Raw genomic sequence first — 21,777 nt, 5'->3', positions numbered from 1 at the left:
CAGGTTCTTTCGGACAGTTCGATTCAATAAATCATTGAAGAATATGGTTCACCGGTTCTTTTGCGCTCAACATAATGACGTCATTGGCGATGATTGCCCTTGATTCAAGACTTCGGTTTACCCGCGCTCATAACATTAGCACAGAATCAGTTCAGAATCAATCATCAAAAGAACCAGTTCGGTTCAGACGCTCTGTGTGTTAACACATGTGCAGAATCATCAGTTGAACGCGTCCGACACAAACAATTCTTGAACAAGTCAATCTTTCGTTCATTATCTGGCTTGGCTCTGTGTTTTTCTTCAGTTTTCTCTTTACAGCAGTGTACTGTTTGAGTAAATTAATTACTGGGGGATATTGGTTTGTTTTAACTCAGTGGGAGTGTCAGCCACTTTAAAAAAGTTAACAGCTTAAGTCATTTGTTGATTAATGCTTATTGAAGACGTGAACCATTTCAAACGATTCAGTTCAATTTGGTGAACTGATTCAAGAAGATCAGTTTACATCGAATGATTCGTTCAGGAACCAGATATCACTAAACTGCAGTGCTGTGAGCGTGCTAATATCAGACCCAGTAAGACAACAGTAAGAGAAGACAATGCTGAATAAAGTCGTAGTTTTTGCTATTTTTGGACCAAAATGTATTTTCAATGCTTCAAATTCTAACTGACCCTCTGATGTCACATGGACTACTTTGCTGATGTTTTTATTACCTTTCTGGACATGGACAGTACATACATTTTCAATGAAGGGACAGAAAGCTATACGGAACAACATGAGGGTGAGTTATTAATGACATAATTTTCATTTTTGGCATTAATTATCATCTTTATAAGGCTCTTTCTGAAATAATGTTTTTACATAAATTAATGGTTTAACCTACTAGTCAAAGGGCATACATAAAAACAAATGCCAGATTTTGTGTTCTGTTAAGTTTAGGCATCTTATTTAAAGAAGTTGTATTCAGATGTATTGTAGTTCACAGATTTATTTTATTTAGGTTCTATATTTTATTATTTATTTTTGGTACTGTATATTGTGAAGTGTCCGTTATTTAGTTAATTGTTTATATTTTTAATAATATATATATATATATATATATATATATATATTTACAGCACCTTTGATAGCAGGAAATGTGTCTCTAGGTGGCTTAGCAGAGGAAACCTGCTACCAACTATACATAGCGAAGCTTTCCCAAAGGATATGCAAATATGTGTCATTGCAGGTGTAACAATAAAATAAATTAAGAGACGGTCTCGTAAATCAATGAGAAGTGTTAAAAAGCTTAAGAAACCAAAAGGATAGTATTTGCATTTTAAAGATAGATACATAGATAGATAGAAACCTTAAATATTAATGAAAGACAGTGACATATTTGCAGAATATTGCTCTATCTATCTATCTAAGTGTATTGCAGAATATTTTAGGATTATATTATTATAACAATTCACTGGCAAAAAAGGAAACTTTGTTTTCAATAATTTTTAATGTTCACAATAGGAAAACAGTTCTACATGTTCTGTGATTAAAATTAAATATTAAATTACTTTAGACATACTGGACAAACATTTTTCATTCATACAGGCTGAGTAAACAAATACAGTGAAACATTTGGTGCTGAAACACAGTAAAGGCTTGGCAACGATCAGCGTAAGGCGCAAAGGAGAATGCGACTGCCTCCGATAAAAAATACAAACAATAGAAAGCAAGATAGACATAATGGGTGATGAAACCACATTAGTGTTTTTATAGCAGCCTGTCTGTAACAAATACCCCTTAGTTCCACTTTACAAATATTAAATAAAAACCATTCTTCAAAATTAAAAAAGACAACTGATCCCAAATAATATAGCACCTACATGTGACTATGGTACAAAACTAGATGAATAAAAGTGTTTAGGTCAGGCTTCGAAGCCACTAGGATCCTAAAAAGGACATAGCGCATGATTGGCCCTCTGTCTTTAAATCTGTAACTGATTGGTTCCCGGTCTTCGAGCTCTTTCAGTAGGTGCGGCGGGTGGTGTAGTCCAGTACCATACTGGCGGCACCCAGCAGCGCAGGATCCTCGAGCTCAGACACCATGACCTTGGTCTCCTGCGCAGAGAGGAGAGCGCGCTGGCTGATCACCTGACGAACGGGATTCTCATAGTGCGGTGCCAGGACACCAGACAGGATCACCAGAGACGGGTTGATCATGTGCAGGATGTTCACAATGCCCAAACCCAAGGCAGTTCCCGCTGTTAGGGAGCAGAAGAGAGGCTGTCACTGCTTTTCTTCACTACAAATCTGCTCAGAATAATGCATGTACTTGAATGTGCATCTTACCGGTGTGAAGTACACTCTCTGCTTTGGAGTTGCCGAGGCGTGCAGCTTCGATGAGATGAATAGCATTCACCTGTTCTTTATTATTCACAGTCATTCCTTCCACCAACAGCAAGTCCTCTGTCATTAAACGTCAAAGAAACATGTTATGACAACATTTTACTTTAACTTGGACAACATTTATTATGCAAACTTCTATTGCAAACCATACCTTAGGATGATACTATTATTTACGGATTCTAAATGTAACCATAAAAATCAATTTAATTTTTATTTTTATTTATAATACATATTTTATTAACACTTTGCATTACTTTAAGGTTCTAAATTTCTTCTTAATGTCTAAATCATGTATTAATTGGTATTTTATATATATTTATACATTTAGTTTGTTTTATTTAGTCTATATATATATATATATATATATATATAAAATTAACAGTTCTGTTATTGTAACAAATGTACTGCTTATTGTTAGTTAACACATTAATGGGACCTTATTGTAAAGCAGAAATTCAAAATAAATTATTAAGTTCACTAAAATAAATGAACAAGACATCCATCAAATGTCGAGACACTATTACACTACAAAAAAAAAAAAAGTTAGTAGGTGTTTCTACTTTTACGCCACATTGTTGGCTAGCCTTCAGGGTGATTATTCTGTCATGTCAGGGCTGGGTCCATTTTTGTCTTTAAAGAATGAACAGATAAAGGCTGGTGAAGAAATATGAGTTCAGACAAGTACAAACAATAGTGAGGGTTAACATCACTCTTAACTGTGACGTTTTACAGGAATTCAAACCAGTTTAATTTTTTACTACCAACAGAAAAAAAAATACTTGAAAAGCTGAAGCATTTTGTGACAGTGGGCGAAGCTGATAAGTGTGCTTTAGTCTAACCGTCTCACCGTCATGGAGTCTCTTGGCTTCTCTCTGTAGGGCGAGACCAGATGAGTAGGCCTCTATGCAGCCGTGGCTGCCACACATGCACTCTGGTCCTTCCAGTGAGACCACGATGTGACCCAGTTCAGCCGCGCAAAACGTGCTGCCATGGATCAGGTCATTGTGCTGGATTATACCACCTCCGATTCCTGCACAAATAAACACAAGGCAAAGCTCATTACAGGCAGAGTCACAGAAGTCAAATAAAAGTAAAAAAAAATAAAAATAAAAAAAAGAACATTTTGATCTGTTTCAGCCTTTATTTATGCAGAAACATGACATTAGATTTGTGATCAAACGGAAATCTGTTTTATCATGTGTTTCTAATTACTTCTATACAGTACACACATCTGCATCAGTTAAAGAGAAAACCGATATTTATCAATGTTTTCTGATTCATTCCTAGAAACAGATGTTATTAATGCCCTAATATACATGTAATGAACAGATATGTCACTTTTTTGAAAGAGGTATCTTATGCTCACCCAGGCTGCATTTATTTGATCAAAAAGGGAAAAAAACTACATTAAATATTATAACAATTTAATGTAGATTATTTATTTTTATTTTTTATTTTAGCATCATTACTCCAGTCTTCAGTCACATGATCCTTAAGAAATCATAATAATATGCTGATTTGATGCTCAGATGTGCTGCTTAATATTTTTGTGGACAGGATTCTTTGATATATAGAAAGTTCAACTGCATTTAATCCAAATAGAAATGTTTTGTAGTATTAAAACTGTATTTACTGTCACGTTTGATAAAATTAATGCATTCTTGCTGAATAAATGTATAATGTATGTAAAAAATAATAATGTAAAAAAACTTGCTGACCCCAAATATTTAAATGGTGAAGTACATAAAGATATAAACATTTACATTATTAATATTATGTTTAAAATATTATGATATTACTTAAAAATATTTTAGCTGCAACCTTTTCAAATGGAAAAAAATCAGGTATCTAAAACACTTTCTTGACAATTACCCTCTTAAGTGTACAATACGATTGCAGTAACCTAAATAACCAGTGTGTCCAGTCTGTCAGCTTTAATTCCACTTTCTGTCAGGCCTCATTCTTTGCATTATCAAACAAAAGGGAAAACCCACTACCCCAGCAACTAACAGAAAGGGTTGTAATAAAGGGAACGGACCGGTTCCAGTTATAATGGTGACAAAGTTCTCCATGCCCTTCCCATGACCAAACTTCCTCTCTGCAAGGGCGGCGCAGTTGCCATCATTATCCACCCACACGGGGAGATGAAGTGCACTAGAAAGAGGTGTACGGATGTCCACCGAACTCCACTCATTTATTAGCTTAGTGGAGTGGAGGACTATCCCATCTTGTGGGTTCACACGCCCCCCTGTGCTCACACCTGAAACAAATGGACAGTGAATGAGTGAGTGAATATACAGACACATAGAAAAGAGACCAGGGACAAACGCAGACATACCGACACCCAGGATTCTGCAGTTGAGGTGAACGGCGTCAGCCATGGCCTGTTTGGACATGGTCAGTATCAGCTCGATCCTCTCCTCAAACGTCTTGGGATTCAACTGGATATATTTCTTAACCACTTTTCCCTGAAACACAAGCACACATTTACAAAACGAAATCCTCAATATCTGAAAATATCGGACACCTAATTTCGTGTCTAAGGAAGTGTAAACAACAAACGAACATGACGCAAAACAAAGACAACCAACTATTATATTATAATTATAAACAAATATTTTGCAACTATTTTTAGTTAATGATGAGTAATATTGTAAAATACATAAATCTGACATAAGCAGCCTCATATTTAATTAAACTAATTTAACTAATTAGATATTAAATGGTGAGTCTATCAGTCTGCGGTCAAAGAAACTGCACTATTCACACACAGAAAGAGCTGATTACACAACCCTTCGGATTAAACCTGCCTCTGTTTGTTTTACTAACAGAACTTTGTGCGTCAGATGAATGGAATATTTACATAAGTGCTACATATCCTGCTGGATAAAACACGTCACAGTCTGGCACACAGATCCTGTCATCAGCAAACACAGCTGTACTGAGAACGGAGAGCATGTCCTGCAGCGTTTAAAAGATGAACTGGATCTGAACACCTGACTCTAGAGGTTTGTTCTGCATACCTTCATACTGACAATGGCGACACGAAGGTTGGTTCCCCCCAAATCTACAGCGAGAGCACTCTGGGTCTCCAAAATGTGGTCGATATCTTGAGAGATGCATTCCTTCACCGGTGGGAAACAGAACTTTTTCTGTAGTGGCTCAGAAAGGTCAATGGTCTGCATGAACTTCAAGATACGCTGGACTGCATTTCCATCACCGTAGATCTTGGAGCTAGTGGACAGAGCCAGAACACACAGGATATGTTCAGGGTCCGAGTTTACAGTTGTTACATTTGAGTTATCTAAGAATGAACAAAAATGAGCTGACTGGTCCAAACATAACAGTATGTGATCAAATTTAATTATTAAATAAAAATCTTAACTTGCCTTGGCAACTAACTGAAATAAAATAAGTTCTTAATCAATAATAAAACTTCAAATTACAAAAAAGCTTAAATTCTATATTACTTTGTGTTATTTTTAATGAAAACTATTAAACATTAATTGAAATATATTTATGTTTATAACTATATTAAAAACAACAAATAATAAAAAAAAGAAATTTGTCAACTTGGTAAAATAAAATAAGTTTGAATTTTTGTACTTAGATTTTTACTAAAAATACTATTTCAAATTAAACTGGTACTAATAACTATCACTAAACTATAATGGGAAAATAAAGAAGTCCTTAAGAGAAATATAAAACAAAAATAAAATAATAAAAATCACAAAAATAAAAAAGGAACAAAATTAAACAAAAAATTACTAAAACTTAAAATAAAAATTAAACTGACAACTGAAAATACTAAAATATACACACACAGAGAGATATAAATATATAGAAGGACATATAGTATGAAAGAGAGAGATATATATTTTACCAGGGGTAACGTTTTCCAAACTGCAGCTCCAGGGCATGGTATATTTTATTATGCGTGTCTGCATCTCGTACGTGTAGAACATTTTCACCTAATGCCAAAAAATAACACGAACAAAAGATTTAAACAAAAAGCAGTCTGGGCCTGTTCAGAAGAATAAACATGCCAAGCTGATTTCAAGGATCCTGTAGATCATGGATATAAAAGAACAAACGCTATAAAGATAAACATAACTACTCTGACCTGTTTCTCGGCCTGTCTGGCGAGTGCCCAGGTTAATGACAGGTGTTCCGAACGCTCCGGCCTCACGGACTCCACAGCTGCTGTTCCCGATCATGCAGCCGGCGTGTGCCACCAGCTGGATGAACTGATCGAACGGAACATGCTTCACCGCACGGAAGTTCGGATGCTGTTCGATTCCCTTCCGCCTCATCACACGAACCATCTCCTTACTGCCTACATGACACAAAACACAGCAGTATGGTATTAATGGAGCTGAATTCTACTATACTTCTATAACATTTATTCAGGGAAGAATTCCTAAGATTGTTTCAAATGGTAAAGTTTGTTGAACAATTGAACCAAACTACAGCTAAGATACAGATAAGAGTCACAAATCTTTTTTTTTTTTGGGGGGGGGGGGGGGTGGGGGTTGGGGTTGGGGAGTTTACATTTAATTTAAACTACAATTATTACATATTATATTAGGTGTTATTAACTATAACTACTAAATATATATATATATATATATATATATATATATATATATATATATATATATATATATATATATATATATATATATATATATTGAAATAAAGCTTAAATAAAATGAAACAATTATTAGATGAAATACACCTTATTAGATTTAAAAAAGAAAACATGGACAAAAATTAGAAATATTTTCTTGGCAACTAACGAAAATAAAACTTTAGTAGAAACAGTAAAATTACTACAAAAAAAAAACAACCTACAATTTAACGTAACTTTAAAATGAAAGCTATATGAAATAATACAAGTAATACAATGGCAAAAGTAATATTAGAATTGAAAGGCCCTGACATTTGGGGCTGGTGGAATAACCACAAATTTACATCATAGTTACTATTAAAATATATTTATTTTATTGTACGTTAATGCAGTTTTTTATTATTATTAAAGTCCATTGCTCACTGGCTCTGAATACACATAAAGACAAATCATGGGTCACACGAGGGAATGCTCCCGATCAAATTATTTAGGCTAAGCATCAGCATTCACAAACCACTGTCCATTGTTATTTTTAACAGCAAAATATACAACTGAACAGCACTCTTGTGCACCTCTTCCAGCGGAGCCAGGGACTGCTACACGGAATGATCACACTAATAAAACGAACCGGGCTTTGGGGCTTACGATTGGCTAGTGTGAGCACACCCTAAATATTCTCCCGCATTCCACACACAAGGAGTCTATAACCGCACATCAATTGTTGTCCCGTGCCGCAATCGTGCAAATCTCTAATACGAAGATGCGTATTATAATGTTATGATCAATGCTCTGGACTCGGAGCATAACTTGTTTTTCTATAACAAACTATAAAATATGTTCTAGAAAAAAGTTAATGTCCTGGCAGTGACAAATGGCTTGTTTTAGATTTAATTTAATTACATTAATGTTATAAGTTGAGATTTAGGCTACTTAAAATATGTTAACTGCTACTATGTAAAAGGAACACTGCTGTAAAAAGCAAGCACCTTATTTGTTTAAAGTGTTAGCAAACCAAATGTTATTACACTTTTGTTCATATAGCAGTAGACCTACTTGCACAAAAAGTGCACAAATCACTACTCTTGAATGCATTTTTTTTTGTGCATAATGCGATTAATTGCAATTAATCGCAGACAGTAATGCGATTAATCGCAATAAAAAAGTGAAATTGTTGCCCAACACTAAAATAAATATTACATTAGAACATAATTGACACTAAAAGAGCATTGATTATAGTGTCTACATTTTTTTTATTGAAGCTACATCAAAACAACTATATTTTAACCATGTACATAAAATTACACATACTGTAATAAAACTTTGGTGACACCACCCAATCCACCACCCATGTGATTTTGTAAACAGATTTTCTATCAGTAGGTTAGTTGTGTATAGTTTTATACTGTTTTACTTCATTGTTGTTATGTCTGTATTTATGTAGCACCGTGGTCCCGTAAGGCATGACATTTCGTTCCACTGTATGTCCACACATGTAGCGGAATGACAATAAAGCTCAACCTGAACTTTAACTATTCCAATGGAAGAAACAGCAACTCTGCTTTTTGACTGCTGCCTCTAGTAGTGTCTACTCAAAACAAACCGCCAAACTGTTTTGTCTGTTTCTAAAGCCCTTGGTAGTTATCTTACACTGCTGATAAACCACTAAGGCTCACATAAAACCCTTCAATCTGAGAGAAACTGCAGCTGTACTCAGGAAGCAAAAGTGTGTAAATAGTGTTATCAGTCACAAAAAGTGGGAAAAGAACAAGAAAAAAGAGCTGACCTGCATCAATATTCGGGAAGAGAACGAGAGTTTTCTTGTTGAAGGAGATGAGGGCGTCCAGCATTAACTCATAGATCTTAATGGAATTCTTGATGTTTGTGGTAACAGGATGCTGCAGAGCTACAATATAGTCCTGTTCCTTCACAGCATCCCCTGTTTAAGACAAAAGTAAAACCACATATTCATAAAAGACAGTGTTAGAAGTTTTTAACAAACTTTAAATTTGTTATTTTGTGCTGTTTTTAATGCACAGTCTTCATTGTTTTTCTCTAGTAACTGCCACCACAACCCATTCCTCTATAGTACATACCAAGCCACGACTTGATGATATCAGTGTAATCATCTCGTTGGTGGGCGGAAAGCAGCTTGTCGTATGAAGGGCAGCCAGCCAATAAAATGTGAGAGTGGTCTTCGCACATAGAGATGAGGTGTCTCTCGGCCGAGCGCGTGCAGACGGCGTGGTAGTGTGCCAGTTTGGAGATGGCGTGACGAATGGAATCATCAATGGTGCCGCTCACTTCTCCACCTTCCAGGTGCAAAATGCGAATGTTCATTAGAGCCGCTGCTGTCGCCAAGGCCAGAGCGTCAAAACGGTCACCGTGAACGAGCAGAACGTCAGGGGCGAGACGCTGGAGTACGTCAGGAAGCTTCACGAGAGCGAGACCCACAGACTCCACCATAGCAGCTTCGTCCTCACCACGAACAATGGTGTGCAACTTAGAGCCGATATCGAACTCATCCTGTTCAATCATACGAAACGTGTTTCTGGGAAAGACAGAAAGAAACGAATCATTAATTATAATTTGCTGCGATTATTTTGATCATCAATTAATCCGATGATTATTTATATATATATATATATATATATATATAAAACAATAATTGTGCTTAATAAAAAAAATTTAATCCATTATAAAAATTGCTGTTGCAAATCCTGTCAAACTAATTAGTTTTAAATTATTTTAATGATTATTATTGATTTTAGCGATAAGTTTTTACAGTCCTATTATGCATCAAAGATCAAGAAAGATCCATCACAATTCAGTATGCAAATAAATGTTAAAAAGAAGACCAATTTGGATTCAGTATGCAAATATTACAATAACATCTTAGCTGTATGTTACAGTTAGAATGGGGAACATATTCTAAATGTATTTTATTTTTAGTATTTAGCATTAAAGGCAGAAATGATTTCGAAATGATAAGAGACAGCATGTTGTCCATTAACAGTACTTTGAAAAAGACAGTCTTTGCTCCCTGTAGGTTATGTCAAGTTTAAGTGACCCAAGGAGGAGTCAAGACGGCTTTGGCTTCACTGATAAAAGACAATGTCTTTCAGCCACCATCAGCAGCCCACTGTGAAAGCCAAGCTCCCACCGTCAAGAGCTGCATTCCAACATTTCCATAGCAACAGTGAGAAATAGTGCCGATTCATGTTCTGAAGCTCTCAAGCCGAGGTGAAGATAAGAGTTACTGATATGATACATACTGCTATGATACATTATCACCTAAATTACAGTCAAAACAGATCGGGATCAGATCTGTTCAAAGGAACCGTTCACCAATAAATGAAAATTCTATCATCACTTACTCACAAACATGTCACATTTCAGACTTGCTTTCTACAATGGAACACACAAAAGAATTAAAAATTAAATTAAATTTTGAAGAATGTCTCAAACTGTTGTCTGTTAAATGAAAACCAGTGGGGACCAAAAGAACTTTGGATCACACCAACTTTCAACGCATGGACAAAATACCTTTGTTTTGTGTTCCATTGAAGAAACAAAAGCATTTCAGTTTTGGAATAACAAAACTAATTTATTCAAGCGCTCATGGTTGTCAGCTGGTCTGATATGCAATATTCCTTAAACATTTTAATGTGTATCAGTTAGAGGACTTATGATCAGCATAATCTAGCAGTCTTACCCGTAATCGTCAATGAGATGTGAACCCAGCACCACCACCTCCAGGTCAAAGATTTCAGGGTGAGACTTGATGCCAAACATGATGGGTGCGAGTTTAGAGTAGTCCGCTCTGTTACAGGTGGCCACGCACACACGTAGTCGTTCCTTTGATCTCTTCTCTGATCGCTCCATCTTCGGCTGTGCTTTCTGTGTCTTCAGATAGTAAAGTTCCTAAATGAGGAACATGATTACAAATGAACACAGTATTCTGATAAAGTATAAAGAAGACTGAATATGCAAAATTAGTCACAGCTTAGTAATGCTTTGAAAAAAGTTACTACATAAGCAAATCATTAAAAGCAATGGTTTATTCAGTGCCATCCTTCCACTAGAAGACATAGTCCCTGACATGTAAACTAATGACTTATACACATTACTAGTGCTGGGAGGTTTGAACAAAAATTTATATCATGTTTTTTTTTTTTCTAAATTATGGCGGGTTCCCGGTTTATGACGTTTTTTTTTTTTTTTTCGTACATAATCAGGTGTACAATGCATTTTCTGCTGGTTGATATTCCAAGACGTGCTTGTAGTCTGACAGCTCTTGCATAAAATGGTTCCTCTTTTTGGCACATGTTCTTCTGTGTCATGTTCTACTAGTTCTGCAGCATCCATCTTCCCTGTAACGCCTGTTTCACACATACTCCGTCTGCAGTGCATATGCAGTCCGCAAACACAACATTTGTTCATTGTTTTGATTTTATATCATCTAATATATATATATATATATATATATATATATATATATATATATATATACACACTGGGTATGTAAACTTTTGCTGCACTGCTGCAGACGCACCGCTCCTTGAACGCACTGACGGACCGCAACCCCATGCAATGTGAATGCTGGAATCCGTTAACATGGGTGCGTTAAAAAAATACAATACGCACTGCAGACGGAGTATGTGTGAACTGTGAAAGAGTCGTTATAACGTAACACCAGAGCACTACTGTGTTTACCCTCACCACGCCTCGCAGTCGCTGCTACATTGTAAAGTGCAACATTGTAAAGGGTCCTTCTGAAACATTGTCGAATGGCCGCGGCGCAGCATAACGTTCGTTTCGAATATTGAGTAATTAAATACATCGGTATGGCAGTATATAAAAAATTTATATCGAAAATATACAACAGTTTCCGATATGAACCGGTATACCGCCCAGCACTACATATTACTAAAGTATATTTAATTTCAACACAACTTGAACCCTGTATTGACCAATCATCATCCAAGATTGGAACTTGATCTGTTACACTACCGTGCAAAAGACTGGAGTTTGTGTGTGTGTATATATATATATATATATACACACACACACACCAAATTCCAAATCTTTGCCTGTATGCTTAAATGAAAGAAAAAAAAATGAAAAAAAATATATGTAATCCTATTGTAGTAAATCAGAGCAAGCTTTCATGCCAGGGGTTTCCAAATTGAGAAGGATCATACTTACATGAGTATTCCTGACCTGAACACTCTGAGGCATGAAAACAGAATAAGAAATGAAAAGAGGTATATTTTGCTATATCACTTCATAGATGAATATAAAACTATGCATCCATTATTAAAGTGACCTGCCTGAATACACAATCCTTTACTGCAGCTCACATTGTTAAATGCTTTCAATGTCAGAGGACACCTTCAAATGCTTATGCATTGTATTTGGACATTGACCATTTCAAAAATTTCAAACCTGTTTTACAGGCATTAAGTAAACAACACAACTGGAAAGTAGCAGAAGCAAAGTACATGGAATATAGTAGCTAATGTTATGAGTGCCAAAGTCCCAACTGCATTATAGGGAAATCACCAAACCTGCCAAAGACCAACTAGCTATATTTGTAAATGTAAATCCTGACAGAATTAAATAACAGTCAGAAGAAAAAAAAAGTTAAATTTTTAGAACGAAATAGTTTAATGAATCTTTACAAAAATATATGTATAAAAGAAAATATTTTTGATACACTAGGCTTTATGGCTCACTTAGTATGACATCGAGAAATACGGAGCTGTCTCATAATATGATTGATTCCATACAACGATATTCAATGATATTAATATCGTCAGCCATTCATTGCACAAATTTAAACGCAAACTATCTCAAACATGGAGGAATGCCACAAGGGTGTGTCTTGTAGCCAATGCAAATATGTTCAAGTTTGTGGTTTTTGGTCGTCTTCTGCCACAAAACCGAAGACAAGTGGAAAATCATGTCAAATGCAAACTGTCACAACTAAATGCCATGACAAACCGGTTGCACAAGAGAGCTGAAGCATTAATTAACTGGTACAAAGCATAACAGAGATGTCCTAGAGGTTTCATGCTCTTAAAACATGGGTACATTTCCAAATCAATATATTTTTAAATGTAAATCAATTTTAATTTCTTTTTTCATGTTATTCAAACCACAATTCCTCTGATTTAACAATTTTAAATATTAGTAAAATTAAAAAATGCAACAGCTTTATTGCTGTTTGATCACAACATAATTACTAAATACTACTATTAATATAAAAAATAAAAAAATATGACAAACACCTTAATATCGCTCATTCTCAAAGATTTTAGCCTTTTTATTCTTCATTTAAATATAAGTTTGGTTACGCCAGCTTGACATTATATCTCACAAAAACATTTCAGAATTATTTATAATAGAAGAAGTTTAAATTATATGTAAATCTTTAGAGTATGTTAAATGGGCCGTACATTTATAATTCAATATCATGTGCCACTGAAAAATGTACAGTCGGTACAGTGGTAAGATGTCACAGTGATTTAATCAAGCTAGAAAACACAAACTGGTTAAACAGGATCAAATGAACAATCGGACCAATGATATGAATGAAATAAAGCAAAAGAATGAATGAACATTTTAAGTGTCTTGTGTGTGCTTTACAACAAATCTATGTTTGTTGCCAAGGTTAGTTCAAAACAATGTAGTGTACCTTTAAAAAGTTTAAGATTGTTAATATTTTTTCATTTTTTTTTTGTATAATTTTTTAATCAGGGCTGCATTTTATGATAAAAAAAAATGTAAAAACAGTAATATTGGGAAAAATTATTACAAATTTATCTAACTTTTTTATTTTAATATATTTGATCACGTAATCTACTCCTGTGATGGCAAAACAGAATTTTAAAGAGCCTTCACTCCATTTCCAGCTGATATTTCTTATTAATAATGTTGAAAAAAAATTTTTGTGGAAGCTGATTTTTTTTACACAGGAAATCTTACAGACCAAAATGTTTAAGTGCAGTAATCTTAACCTGACATTACATATACAAATATAGGTTATTCACGCAGAAGAACCCTGTATAATAAAGACTTATTCAAAGATTCACGATCACGTGATTTTACTCTCGTGGTATGACATGAACAAGGTCTCAGACAGTTCAGTGTCTGTGCTCTACAGCCAATAGATGTCTACAGAACATCTTCAGGACCAACCCCCACGCTTCCTCCAAAAATGAGGTTACGACAGCATATGGCATAGTTTAAGGCAGTGCTAGGCCTTTTGGGAAATCTTCATCACTTTCACTCTTGTCCTACTATGTACTAGAGGGATTCTAGAGCACTGTCCATCTGTCCCACCAGCCTCTGTGTTTGTCATCTATTCCACATAAAAATAAAACATAGTCACATCACTAATACCATTCTGACTAAGTGTCCACATCAAGATACTGAGAAACCCACAATGTTTCCAGCTCACACACTCACCATCTCTGCTAAGAGGCATCACAAGACTCTAGCTGCACCCTAAACATTACAAACGGGGGAGGGAGAGGGATGGACGCAGGCAGAAGAAAGGAAGAAAAGCAAATGACAAAATGGCATCTGACTCACGTGTGGGTTTCTAGCATGTCCTGGCATCATGGTGTGTGCAGTGTTGTCTTTTCCGCTGCTTTCTAATCAAACAGAGACCCTTTCTAGCTGCTCTCCCTCTATTCGGCGTCTCTGACAGCCATTAAAGCAAAAGGGAGGTGGACAACGGCCCTCTGCATGCTTCACACAAAGCAGCTCTGGCAGGACCGGCCCTGGGGGCGGGCATAAGACAACTCTTGCGCACTGATTGGCTGTCTGGGAGAGAGGCGAACTTGTTGTGTCTCCGCCCCCTGCATCCTCTCCACTCAAAGAAGACGTGCTTAAAGGTGGGGAGATGAGAAGGAAATACACGTACACACATTTGGCAAGTATGTGTACTGTGTACACAGAAATATCAGCCATAAATAATAATTGACAAACTTCCTTCTAGCAGATGAATCAGAAGATGGTGTACATCGTTTGTACATTCCAGCATATAACTATAATTCCAAAACACACTTCTGATGACAAATCTGATGTATCACATTCTGTAGCGAAATGGCAATATTTTTGCACATTTAAACCTTTTTTTTTTTTCTTTTTGATTTTTAGCTTTATTAAACCAGCTAAATAAATATATTTGCTGTAGTCTTTTTATATACAATATTATAATCAAATAATTGACAAATTTGTAATCATTTAAAAAAAAATTAAGAATGATTATCTGTTAAAATATTAAAGTATTAATCTGAATATATTAATAAATGTATATATAAAATGTATTATACACGTGTATTTTATTATGTTTTGGTATTAATATAACAAATATCATTCTGACTTGCTGACAAAACTATACTGATATGCATTGAAATGTGTGCATTTTCACATTATAGCCACTTTAATTTATCATCAATTATTATTTTCATTTAATTACTTAATTACTTATTAAATACATTTTCATAAAACAGAATGGTTCTCTAGATACAGTAACAGAAATTACAAATACAAAACTTTTTAGGGTATGTTTTCAGTGGTATATTTGACCGAAGAACATGTAAAAAAAATATTCAGTTATGTGTTGAATATTTTTGTATTTAAATAAAACTAACTTCTTAATATAATAAATTATAATCGGACTTGCTGACAAACCTATGCTTATATGCAAAAAAGGTCACTCAAAATTGTCAACGTTCTCCAAAAAAATGCCACGTCCTCAAAACCTGTGACTTCATTGCTCAGAGTGACAGAGCAGGTATTGCTTGCTTCAGTATGTGATGGCATGTGCCTGCATTCATTCTTCAGCCATGCACTTCTTTTCATCTGTAAAGGTGTGTTACGTGTCAAACGTTAAACTTAGGCGTGGTGAACAAGGATCTGTGTTTGTTTGCATTTCAGCTTTTACATCCTAAAGAAGAATTAATGTGTCATATTGACAGTGGTATAACTGACATGATCTGCACCGAGAAGATGCTGCGTCACAAAGTACTGATAAGATATCATCGCCTACAAGGAAGCTTACACAACATTTGTACTTCAAGCTGCCTAGTGCCTACACCAAATCCTTCAAGGAAAAACTTTTTTTTTTTTCCTGAATTATCACTAATACTGATCCATGCCATATCTATCTCATTTCTCATTTATTTGGACGTCACAGCTCATACTATTTCCTATAAGTGTAAGTTTCAAATAATGCATACTCGGTCTTAAAAAAAAGTAAAGTGAGGAAGAGATAAGCATAAAGACAACCTTAGTTAAACATGCTGATCAAAACAAGAGCTTCAACCAGAGGTGAGATAGCCGCCCCCCCCCCAAAAAAAATCAGTTCCCTAATGCTGTATCACCGATACTGGAATAATTCACAGTAATACGAACAAGCATCTGGAACTGAAGGCACATCTTTATCACCAGACCTATCAAAACAAAGGAAAATAGTGCCATCTATTGGCAGAACCAGAGATGAGCAACTATCAGTACAATAGCACTGGATGATGAATGACAGTTTCTACCAGAAATAATTTAAAACATACATATATATATATATATATATATATATATATATATATATATATATATATATATATATATATATATATATATATATATATATATATATATATACATACACACACATACTCTAAAAACACTAGAAGATGCCCAGGGTCGCCGATCACCTGTGCAAACATGCCATAGTCCAGGAGGCATGAGGACTGCAGATGTGCCTAGAGAAATAAACTGCTGTGTCTGTAATATAAGATTGACCTAGATGTGGCAGTAACGATGTGTGCCACCAGACATGCTCAAGAACAACTGAACATGTCTTGGTGGGAGAGTGGAGTAACATATCACTGCAAGAAATGGCAGATCTTTTGCAGTCAATAGGATGAGATGCACTGTAGCACTTAAAGGGATAGTTCACCCAAAAATCTAAATTATGTTTTTTTTTTATGTATTAATAACTCACCCTCATGTCGTTCCAAACCAGTAAGACCTCCATTTATCTTCGGAAAACAGTTTAAGATACTTTAGATTTAGTCCGAGAGCTCTCAGTCCCTCCATTGAAGCTGTGTGTACGGTCTACTGTCCATGTTCAGAAAGGTAAGAAAAACATCATCAAAGTAGTCCATGTGACATCAGAGGGTCAGTTAAAAAATTTTGAAGCATTGAAAATACATTTTAGTCCAAAAATAGCAAAAACTACAACTTTATTCATCATTGTCTTCTCTTCCGTGTCTGTTGTGAGACAGTGAACACCGAGCCGAGCCAGATAACGAACAAAAGACTGACTCGTTCACGAGTCAAGAACTGTTTCTATCAGACGCGTGCGATTCGTGAACCGAGGAGCTGATGATACTGCGCATGTGTGATTCAGCGTGAAGCAGACTGAAACACAGAGCGCCTGAAAGAGCTACTGGTGATCCGAAAACCGATGCAACTGGTTCTTGACTCGTGAACGAGTCATTATCTGGCTCGGCTCGGTGTTTATTTTCAGTTCTCTCTTCACAGCAGTTCAGTCAGTGTACTGTTTGAGTACCGTATTTTTCGGACTATAAGTCGCACCTGAGTACAAGTCGCATCAGTCCAAAAATATGTCATGATGAGGAAAAAAACATATATAAGTCGCACTGGACTATAAGTCGCATTTATTTAGATCCAAGAGAAAATATTACCGTCTACAGCTGCGAGAGGACGCTCTATGCTGCTCAGTGTAGGCTACAGGAGCACTAAGCAGTATAGAGCGCCCTCTCGTGGCTGGAAAAGGTAATGTTTTCTCTAGGTTCATTTCTCTTGTTTCATGTCAAATTATTTTTGATAAATAAGTCGCACCTGACTATAAGTCGCAGGACCAGCCAAACTATGAAAAAAAGTGTGACTTATAGTCCGGAAAATACGGTACATGAATTACTGCGGGATATTGGTTTGTTTGAACTCAGAGGGAGTGTAAGCCACGTTAAAAAAATTAACAGCTTAAGTCATTTGTGGATTAATGCATATTGGAGACGCGAACCGTTTAAAACGATTCAGATCGATTTGGTGAACTGATTCAAAAAGATCTGGCTACATCGAATGATTCGTTCGCGAACCGTATATCACAAACTGCTTTGTTCAGAACTCTCTCACAACAGACACGAAAAGACGACAATGCTGAATAAAGTCGTAGTTGTTGCTATTTTTGGACAAAAATGTATTTTCGATGCTTCAATAAACTCTAACTGTCTGATGTCACATGGACTACTTTGATGATGTTTCATTACCTTTCTGGACATGGACAGTATACCGTACACACAGTTTCAATGGGGAGACTGAGAGCTCTCGGACTAAATCTAAAATATCTTAAACTGTGTTCCGAAGATAAACAGAGGTCTCACGGGTTTGGAATAACATGGGCAGAGTTATTAATCACATCATTTTGATTTCTGGGTGAACTATCCCTTTAAAGCAGTTACTAGTAAATAAATCCAGAAGAACTGTGACAAAGCTGCTTCAAAAAGACAGTACTGTGAAAAGCGTAAAAAATTCTGTAAAATGGGGATGTTGTCAAAAATAATGCCATTCATAGATTTTCTTAATTAACTTCAAATAACTAAATTAAATCAACATTTGGTGTAACAGTTTGCATTTAAAGCAGCTTTTGCCCTAGGTGCATAGTTTTTCAGGTTTCTTGAAGCAACTTGGATTCATTCCCACAGTTCTTCTGGATCTCAGTTTGTTGTTTTTCATGTCATTCAAGACAGACTGGATGATAATGATGATGAGATCAGATCTATGTGTGAAGCACTGGCTGTTGTCAGACAAAAATCTCTTTGGATTATTACAATGAATGACAAAATTAATGATTAGATATGTAAACTATATCAGAAATAACTGACTTACAAAAAAATAGCTTCTGAAAATCCTAGTGTTCAAATCATTTTGGACACCAATGTACAAAGTCTGAATATTTGTATCATTCTTACTTATATAAGGACAACATTACTGGCTAAATACACTACAAAGTCAGAAGAGCTGTGAAATAAAGTTATTAATAAACGATGTCGAGTCTTACGTACAGTAACGTTAAATGTAACGTGGCGAAAAGTTTCGCGTGTGCGTTTATAAACACTGCTACTGGACCAAGAAATGCTAGCAAGCTGTGTAAGCACATTACTTACGTAGACACGATTATCTGTAGTACATTCCCTTGCGTGATAACAAGTGTTATAGAATCGGATATACCAAAATGCTGAAAGACTTAATAAATCATCAACAGAGGCAGATTAATCCGGCGGCTGAGCTAACGAGGACAGCGCATACAGCGCTGCTGTGAGAAGATTCTTTTTCTCCGTTTCTATCAATAGTATGTTCCTGAGGAGCGGCCGCACGCGTCACAGCTCACTGCTGCCACGCAGTGACAGGAACTAGTATCAACAGTCGGTTCATTTTCTCCCAAAGCAAAATACTGTAAATGTATTATCAATAATTTCTTGATATTTTTATCTGAAATAACTGTTAGCACAATGACAATAAAAAATGTCTTGAGCACTGTGACTTGATAAATCCTTCAATATTAACATGCATAGCCTATAACAAAACGTCCCTTATTAAAACACATTCAACTAAGTATTACTAATTTAAATGTGGATTCTTTTGATATTAGGTGATGATTTTAAATGACAGCAACCACCCAAAAATTAAAATTACCCCATGATTTACTCACCTTCAAGTCATGTGTATATGACTTTCTTCTTTGAGACAAATACAATCAGAAAAAAAGTCCCGGCTCTTCTAAGCTTTATAATAGCAGTGATTGGGATTTTGAAATCCAATACAGTAAAAAGTGAATCCATCCATCATAAAATGTACTCTATACAGCTCAAGGGGGTTAATAAATGCCTCCTTAAGTGAACCAATGCGTTTGCATCAGAAAAATGTCTGTATTTAAAACTCTATAAACTACGGTATAATCTCTAGCTTCCATTAACCATCGCGCTTGTGTTCATGAGAGAGTGGTGTTCCAGTGGATAATAGGCATAGTGTAAAATCTGGTGAGAATATTCTAGTCTCACGAAAACCTAGTCTCCTCTTGGCTTATAGTGTAATTCTACAACATTTTTCTTTTCAAATCTTCATTTTTACTTCTTATTCATAATATCTCACTCTTCTGATATTGTGATATCTTATCTCTCTGATATCCTACTTTTAGATGTTCAGTAAATTCTTATGAATCTATAAGAATATAAGTGAAAAAGTTAATTCCCATCAGGCTTGATTTGCCTTGCCCACTTGGATCCTTTTTGGGGGAGAAGTGGGCAAGGCAAATCAAGCCTGGATGGGAATGAACTTTATTGTCATCATAGTATTATTTTTAAAAGTAATATATTTGTTGTAATTTACAGTGTTATTATTTAATTTTCATGAATTAAATGTACATTTCAGGCTTCTTCATTTTCATGAAAACCTGTGTTAAGGTTCATTTGCATTCATATAGTTGCTTTTATATAAATAAATATGTAAATATTCATATGTCTATATATGTTATAGATTGTTAACCCTTTCAGATTAATCTCTTTTGGTGTTCTGCTTACTAAATTTCCTAAATAAATTTGAAATAGAATAATTGATTCAGTATTTTACAGTGTTGACACTTTGAATATATATATAAATATTTGTAAGAATAATATCAAAAGGCATTCATACATTCTGTAAAAGTTTATAAAGCAGGGGTTTCTTAGCCTTATCCTGTTTTGAGGAATTTTGAAGTAAACTACAGTTAAATTAAACAAACAGTTAAATTCCACTAATTAAGAATGACAGAAATTGAAGCTGAGTTGTTGTCTGTTGCTGTAGTATCTATTTAAAAATACAAAGATGTGATTAGATGTGGTAATGACACATCGCTCCAGGATACACTCAACCACTTTTTCACGGTTTGAAATGCAGAATGATTACCTGCACAAAAACTGCCCACACCTCCCAACGATCAGGCTACATCCGACGTAATAAAGACCCTATCTAGAATTAACCAATGCAAGGCTGCTGGTCCCGACAAAATACCAGGCCATGAAATGAAAGACTGTTCAGCAGAGCTGACAGATGTCCTAACAGATATCTTCAACACCTCGGTGAGCAAGGCAGTTGTCACCACGTCTCGAATCTACAACAATTATACCGGTACAACTACCATCAGCAATGACTCCAATCATGATAAAGAGCTTTGAGAGGTTAGTCAATGCACAACATCAAAACCAGCTTCCTCAACACACTTGATCCGCTACAGTTTACATACTGTCCGAACCACTCAACAGACGATGCAATTTCCTCCACCCTCCACCTGGCTCTTACCCACCTAAAAAAATAAAGACTCATATGTCAGAATGCTACATCTCGAGCACAGGCGCTCCACAAGGCTGTGTGCTGTTTGTGGATGACACAAGTAGGTCTCATCAGCAACAGCGATGAATAACACTACAGAGAGGAAGTGGCAAAGCTGGCTGAATGGTGGCACTAACAACCTGTCCCTCAATGTGGAGAAGAGAAAGAAGGTTGTGATGGATTTCAGGAAAAACTCTGTTGACCACCCCCCACCGACCATCGACAGCTCAACTGTTGAGAGAGTCAGCAGCACTAAATTCCTGGGAGTACACCTCACAGAGGATCTCAGCTGGACCACCAACACCATGTCACTCTCCAAAAAGGCACAACAGCGGCTACAATTTCTACGCCAGCTGAAAAG

General features: G+C 35.8%; 1 protein-coding gene across 4 annotated transcripts; it reads right to left on the bottom strand.

Annotated features, from left to right (window-relative positions):
• Nucleotides 1-1,468: 1,468 nt before the first annotated feature.
• On the bottom strand, nucleotides 1,469-19,391 carry LOC127949382 (bifunctional UDP-N-acetylglucosamine 2-epimerase/N-acetylmannosamine kinase-like). Of its 4 annotated transcripts, none has more exons than XM_052546509.1 (13): nucleotides 19,217-19,391; nucleotides 12,219-12,242; nucleotides 10,726-10,934; nucleotides 9,107-9,561; nucleotides 8,797-8,949; nucleotides 6,507-6,719; nucleotides 6,267-6,354; nucleotides 5,407-5,617; nucleotides 4,722-4,851; nucleotides 4,422-4,643; nucleotides 3,231-3,413; nucleotides 2,327-2,443; nucleotides 1,469-2,238 (listed from the first exon to the last, which is right to left on the bottom strand). In XM_052546509.1, the coding sequence occupies exons 3-13, from the start codon at nucleotides 10,893-10,895 to the stop codon at nucleotides 2,003-2,005; spliced, it is 2,178 nt and encodes a 725-aa protein (XP_052402469.1). In that variant the 5' UTR covers nucleotides 10,896-10,934; nucleotides 12,219-12,242; nucleotides 19,217-19,391; the 3' UTR covers nucleotides 1,469-2,002. The 4 variants fall into 4 exon arrangements, with proteins under 4 accessions (XP_052402469.1, XP_052402466.1, XP_052402468.1 ...); XM_052546506.1 differs by lacking the exon at nucleotides 19,217-19,391 and adding an exon at nucleotides 14,610-14,798; XM_052546508.1 differs by lacking the exon at nucleotides 12,219-12,242.
• Between the last annotated feature and the right edge of the window lie 2,386 nt (nucleotides 19,392-21,777).

This window comes from Carassius gibelio, chromosome B1 (genome assembly GCF_023724105.1).
Source record: "Carassius gibelio isolate Cgi1373 ecotype wild population from Czech Republic chromosome B1, carGib1.2-hapl.c, whole genome shotgun sequence".
Classification (NCBI taxonomy): domain Eukaryota; kingdom Metazoa; phylum Chordata; class Actinopteri; order Cypriniformes; family Cyprinidae; genus Carassius; species Carassius gibelio.
The sequence above is the reverse complement of the archived record's forward strand: the minus strand, read 5'-3'. Positions and strand labels throughout refer to the sequence as shown.